At 41.5% G+C, this 6,996-nt stretch overlaps 1 protein-coding gene across 1 annotated transcript in view; it reads right to left on the bottom strand.

Moving 5' to 3' along the window:
• LOC104945588 (leucine-rich repeat serine/threonine-protein kinase 1-like) overlaps positions 1-6,996 on the bottom strand; it is a gene marked incomplete at its 3' end in the record, with an annotated part of 27,782 nt that overhangs the window by 3,732 nt on the left and 17,054 nt on the right. Inside the window, exon 11 of the mRNA XM_010771286.1 lies at positions 5,523-5,826. Coding sequence (XP_010769588.1) covers positions 5,523-5,826 — 304 coding nt within the window. The remainder of the gene's footprint in view (positions 1-5,522; positions 5,827-6,996) is intronic.

Consider the following 6,996-nt stretch of genomic DNA (forward strand, 5'->3'; position numbering starts at 1 on the left):
GTAAAACAAATTACACGGAAACCAATTAAACAAAGAAATATAAAAGTTGCACCCGAAACTCTTAAGTAGCCGTCCAACCTTTTATTAAAACCCTGCTTTAAGTTCGAGAGGAGGTGAGACAAAACCTCTAGTTATCGTGAGATCGAATTGCTCGACGCTTATGGTGTGATTACTATTTTAGACTTTTCCGGAGAGATGGTTGCGAGGTTTTGATTCAGGATTTATAGAGTTTTTCACATTCCATATGTTTTAGACTTATTCTAAAAATATCGACTTCCAGAAAACTAGTAAAATTATTCAACCTACTTCAGAGATCGACTTTCATACACCTTTCCTCTTCGTAACACCGCGTTCCACATTTTACAATTTCTCCTAAACTCTCCAAGAGGTTAACTCAAGGAGGGTAAATCAAGTGGGATTTTTTCTCAAATTTTCGACTTATAGAGTTTTCATATTGTATAAAAACTTTTTCAACTTTTATACTGGGGTTCCCCGGGACTGCACTTTTTTCAAACCCTTGTGACGAGATCTACTCAAAATATCATTAGGAGCAATAAATAATATGAAGGTACAACATCAGGCGACATATACTTTTGACCATCAAAGGTTATCAAAGGGGTGTCGTCGTCTGCCGTGTAAATTAACTGACAAGGCGAACCGCTAAGGTATTTGGTGCAGCCTTCACTGTCACGGTCAGCCTCATGAGTCTTCAGAGAAGAGGATTTAGGAAAACTTAGAGGACAGGTGATTAGGCGAAATTGGGGCACTGTAAAGGTGAGTCTCCAGGGTTCCTTATCTGCTATCCCAGATCTTAAAATCCTCGAACTAAAAACCTGATAAAGCGGAACGTCGGACACACTAAATGAATTTTACCGACCCATTGCCCATACTAATGCAGGGTAACAAGACAACTGGACAGTTAAGTCAGTTGCCCCCAGCATAACGTAATACCAACAAGGTAACAACATAAAGCTTCAACATGGGTATCTATATGAATTTCTAATCAATACTCAGAGCCTTTCAATAAGAGGCACCCACTGAAGGTCGTTGTTAGAACTAAGACTACCGGTCTTCTGAGCTTTTTTGTACGTCGTTTATAAAAAAATAGACTCTTCATACTAGAGATGCACTGTCTATGCAAAAGATTTATCGCAAATACCACGAAGGCCATGAAGTCAGGTTGCGGATTTCGGGTCTAATGTGGCAAGGGCTTTAAGCCGTCGATTACCCTCAGTTCCGGGCTTGTAACTCGACCCGTTGAGCGGGATAAAGCCATCACCACCGCGCGCTGGCAGCCCAGAAAAGCCGCTGGACTGAGGAAAAGAACGGCTAAGTTGTACAACTTAGCGCATGCTCTTGTAGGTGTCTTCAGCCGGTTTCCCTATTGTGACATAACGCGACAAAGTCGATCCGCTTAGTCACGTATCTTCGCAATTGCCTTCACTCCCTCCATTTGTGTTACCTAAACTTGTGTTGCACTCAGGTTCACCGGACGATCGAGGTCATGGAGAGGCAAAGCACGAAGGACAAGCAAGTACAAAAAGTACTGCTCTCACTTTACCTTTCTTTTTGCGATAAACAACAAACAAATAATAGTGCCTCGACAAGAAGAAAGAGACAGAAGGCACAACAATCGGAGAAAACGTACTACTTATGTGAATGATGGCGGCGGACGACCATTCCTTCTCAAATAAAAAAACGGTGAGATGCGTACGCGTCAAGTATTGCGACGAGCACGAGCCTAAACGCCAAGCAAAGGTCACGCGCCTTTCAGCACGTTATGTTGGTCCACTCAGGCCGCTGCGTTGTCAGCCATACCAGCGCAGCCACTGAAGAGTCCACTGACCAGGCCACATAGACCCGGAATGCCGTACGTGCGTAATCTTTTAGCCCGAAGTTATTTTCAAACTGAAAAAGGTTTTTTTTTCTAAGTTAAAAAAAAAGCAAGTGGAGTTTTGTAGACACCGGATAAAATATATAGACTCTGGGTATTATATAACGATTTATGGATTATACCTCTAGGAAATTGCTCCGAAGTAAATAGCCATACGTAGGTAATTGAGGTTGTCGGTACTGAGAATTATAAGGACACAAATGAGTTGTACAGGGTGCGCGTGACGGAGCGCAAGTTATGATAAGGTTACTCTGGTTGACGTGTAGGCAGACGTGGAAACAAGAAAGGTTCCCTGCGCAGCGCGGTGATCGAAAAGGTACGCCTTTAGGAAATAGGGAGAAACGTCGCCCGGAGGTTACAGGATGTCTTTTTTCCCAAATTTTTATATTAGGCAAGGAACGTCCCTCCAAACCCAATGATACTTCGCCGTTTTTAGTAATATTTTACCTTGACGCTCTGTGGACAGTTCGTTTAGAATGCGTACCAGTTATTACTTACAGGCCCGTTTTCAGGTAAAACACCGTAAAACAAAAGAACATACGGTCTCATATAGTTTTACATGTCTATTAATAGGAACAAGATAAAAGAACGGAGACGCTACCATTTGTTGTATCCGGATGCCCACGCGAGAGGATGGAAGGGTGTAAAGGGGTAAGGGTCCAGAGGTACGGGGACCAAAGTTATTTTACGGAAGGGTTTTGTTTTCATATTTTGTGAAGTAAACAGATAAAAGTTATGTGCATCTTAACTTCCTTCTAATTTAGAATATTTGTTTTTTTTTATTTTGTTTAACCTATTGATAATTTATACATATATTACAGGGAATCATACCCGAGGTAGTTCCATCAACAACCTCTTCTTTACACCGTTGTACACGATCCAATGTTGATTTTTTGTGTTACAAACGAATCTATCTTATTAAAAACAGTCAAAATGAACAGTACATGTAATACTTTTTCTCTCTTTCGATGAGAAAAAATTCACACGGTAGTTTTGTAAGTCTAATCATGTGTATTTGGCATGAAGTGACAAAAACGTTCAACATGTCTCCATTAAGGCCAATTGTAAATTCAGATTGATCTTTCCTCAGAGTACCAGCTGCACACCTTTAGTTAATCTGCCAAATAGGCCACATTATTTTCCCTAAAGTACACAAAAAGCACACTTCAGACGCTCGCCAGGGTCCTGAGACGCTTCACCCATTGAAATTTTACCGATATCTGCTACGGTTCTTCAACAAAACGTTCACATGTAAGATGTTTATCCCTCATTCAGATCAATGGAAAGGCTCTCCTCTCACTGATTACTGCACATCACCATGGAAACCTTGATCTCTGGGCTCAAGCACAGGTGTTTCATAACGTCGTTAGCTCAAACACAAACACCTGTGTGATGATGTCATAACTCCAACTGACATGCTCAGAACGCCACCAAACATCACATGATGGTTAACACTGTGGCCCTGAACAGCTCTAAGTCAAATGTGATGTTACATAATGTGGGGTTACCATGGCAACGCATCCCTCGCCATAAAACACGATTTTCGCTCCAACTCCAATTGACACGGTCCGATCGTCCCCCAATCTTCACTTGTATATCACCGGTCCATACCTCAACAGCTCTACGCCAAATCTGACATCTGACCATATGCCGTTTCATGGAAACGCATCCCCAAAAAACACAATGTTGGCGTAACGCCTATGAAAAGGGTCAAAACAGCACCAGACTTCAGATGATGGTTAATGGTCCAGCCCTCAACATGTCTATGTGCCAATAGTGAGTTTTCCTCAAAAGCTGTTGCCCTCGCCATAAAACACGATATTGCTATAACTCCGATGAAAATGGTCAAAGACTGCTCAAACTTCACATGTGTGCTAACAGATTTCTTCAAATGCCCTTGCCATGGCAACACAATGCTCACCATGAAACACAGTTTAATCATAACTTCAGTGAAAATGCTCCAAATGGCCCAAAACTTCACAGGTTTGGTAACGATGCATCCATCAACATATCTAAGCGTATTATGGGGTTTCATCAAATGTCGTTGCCATGGTGACAGATCACTCGCCACCAAGTTAGTTCAAAAGTTTGCAGTTAAAATATTCTGATGCTTTTCAAAGCCTTTTTACTTTCTTTTCTTCTCTTATCACACATTCATTCACTACTAGGTACATCTGATATTTAACTCCTTCAGCCTACTTTCAGCTGCAGAAACCATTCAACTATTACATTATTCAGCTATTTCAGGACATTGAGGCGATACATTTTGTTGTTTATACCTTTTTTAAACCTTTTCTTTTAAATATTAAGCTTCTTCACTATTTTTCTTACTCTTCGAGTTTAACATTTCACTTTCAAGTTTTCAACAAAGTCATTGCACGCATTTGAGCTGTAACAATTTTGATTCAAATCATTTCACTTTTCTGCATTTCTCCGCTAAGTTCAGCAACACACTTACTTGGTTTCTTTAGCTAAAAGCAGCTACAGAGACCATTCAGCTAATAAAATATTCAGCTTTTTCTGCATTTTCAGCTAAATTCAGCCACAAATGTTCACAGTTTAAAGCATTTGCACGCATTTTCAGCAGGAAAAGCATTTTCTAGTTGAAAGTAGTAGGCCTACTTCCCTGTCTGGTAATTTTTTTCATTCCAATTTTTTAATGAAATATATGAATAAACATTACTATTACTACTAATAATAAATATGAAATCCTTTTTTTAAATATATTTTTTATTCCTCTAGTACAAATAACAAATCGATAACGTCGGAGCTTATCGATACCACGGTCTTTAAAATACTGCAGGGACACAAAAATGAATTCTGTTCTATTGCATTGTATATACATATTGGTCTGTTGCTGGCCATCATTGTATCGTGGGTGTTGACAGGAAAATACTCTTTAAAGCGAGTTCTGTTTATATATTACTTAACAATTGAATTGATTGAACGATATGTCTTATTATCTTACAAAATACAGGTTATAATAAATGATGACAGACAATGAGAAAGTTTAACTGACTGTCTGGACTTCAAATGTTGTCATAGGTTCCCGTGCAGAGGACTCAGGTTTGAATCCGGCTAGGAACCATTTATGCATGTCATCTCCTCTGTCTTCCCCTTTTAACACTGTGACTATTCAATAAAAAAAAAATTGCAATCGATGCATCCCTGCAATAAACCCCACTAACTGGACCTTTAAACTTAATCTATGAGAAGTTGCCGGCACACAGAGCTAAACGCTTTCCTGCTCGTTCTAATATCTGAGCAGCTTCTGCAGGGAGTCAATGGAGGACGTATTGTATTTCCGGCTGACAAATTGTATACAATAATAACTTCCTACACTAAAATACTTTGTTCTACACCAACAGTGGACTAAGATTATCAGCCACAATACTGCTTCACTTTCTTTCATAGGTGGTAGCCCTTGAAGTCCCAAAAGGCTCTGTGTCGCTGTTTTGTATATATAGTATGAAATAATAGTGTGTATGATATGATAGTATGAGCCTTTCCTCAGTCAGGGTATACAGCCGCATCAACAGAAAAACAGACTGAGAAGCATGCTGGAAACATGTTTCTAATGTCCAGAGGCCAACCCATATCAGTATGTTAAGTGCAATGGTTTGGTTACCGTGAAGGGAAGTCAGTCATGAAGAGTTCTGGGACCAGTTCCTGCAGGCTGACTGGCTGCTCAGGGTGCTGAGGACAGAGGATGTGCTCCTTCTCCACTGCAGCCAGAACACAGTCCTCCATGTTGAAGTAATGAAGCCCTGCCCCTCCTGCGCCATCAGCCCGCCCCCCTGCTCCCCATGCTCCCTCTTCTCCCACCTGACCTACAAGCTTGGCTTGCTTCTGAGGGCCCAGTGAGGCACAGAGGGGACAGGGAGAGTACTGCTCCATGAGGAGACTCCCGTCACTCTCACTGGCGGTCAGAGCTACAAGAGAGGACACAGAAATAAAAGAAATGTACAAGATCTGTGTTTATTGGACATACATGTGTAACATGTCTGAGGGCAGCAGAACAGACACTGTCATTTATCAAAGGGATTCAATCAATAGGCAACATATTTGTGATAGTGGCCCATGCCCTCCCATTTGACATTCCTGCCCTCCCCCAATAAAAACTTTTTTTATTATTTATACAAATTAAAAAAAAAATATATATATCTTTTTATTATAAATAAACTGTGAACTTTTATGCTAACTAAAAAATAAAAAAAATAACCGCAGGCTACGTCAAATAAATGCATGTGTCTGTTGTGATTTGTGATTCGTCCACATTTAGACCAATCACAGCATCACACTCTGCCGCCTATTCTGGATTTGTTTATTGTGCATTGTGCATTCTGTAGACTCCCATTTCTGTTTGAATTACAAAATGGACATCAGAAATTGGCTTAAAAGGTCTAAGGATTTATTGAAACGAAATAGTGATGAAAGAACTGCAGCCGATGGTGCTGCTGGCGACCCTGCACCTGCCGTTGCAGCAGCACGCCTTAATGTCACAAGCTTGACCTCGGCAAACCCTGGGGCTGAGTTAGCGAGCCCAAGCCTTGACTCATCAAGGCGGCCGCCTATCTGCCACCAACGCTATCTGCCACCAACGCTATCTGCCACCAACGCTGTCTTCTGAGGCAGAGCTCCTTGTGCCCCTACCATCACCACCTGCGTTGCCACACCCTGTACCACACCTGTCGCGATAATCGATAAATTGACTTATCGTACGATAAATAAAAATGGACTCGATAACTTTTCTGAGCTCGATAAATTGCCGTTTACATAAAGATGTGACCAGCATTTTAGCCTGGAGCGCTGTGGCTGCCAGGCGCGCTGTGAGGGGCGGGGCTGACACACAGCCAGGTCAGGACACTCCGCGTGCACATGCAGCAGCGTAGCAGCCAAATTAATAATATAGCGACAAGCGGAGACAACGTGTGACTTACTCGCGGGGAATTTAAAGTGAAATGGAATTGGTTACAAAACCTAACGACACATCTCGATTCTCCGGTGTGGCAGTATTTTGGATTCAAACCAAATCAACGAGGCGAACCTACGGACTTGAATGAGCCGGGCGGTGTGTCGCATTGGTTTAAAAAAGGTAGCGA

This window comes from Notothenia coriiceps, unplaced genomic scaffold (genome assembly GCF_000735185.1).
Source record: "Notothenia coriiceps isolate Sejong01 unplaced genomic scaffold, NC01 NC01_scaffold00009800, whole genome shotgun sequence".
Taxonomy (NCBI): Eukaryota; Metazoa; Chordata; class Actinopteri; order Perciformes; family Nototheniidae; genus Notothenia; species Notothenia coriiceps.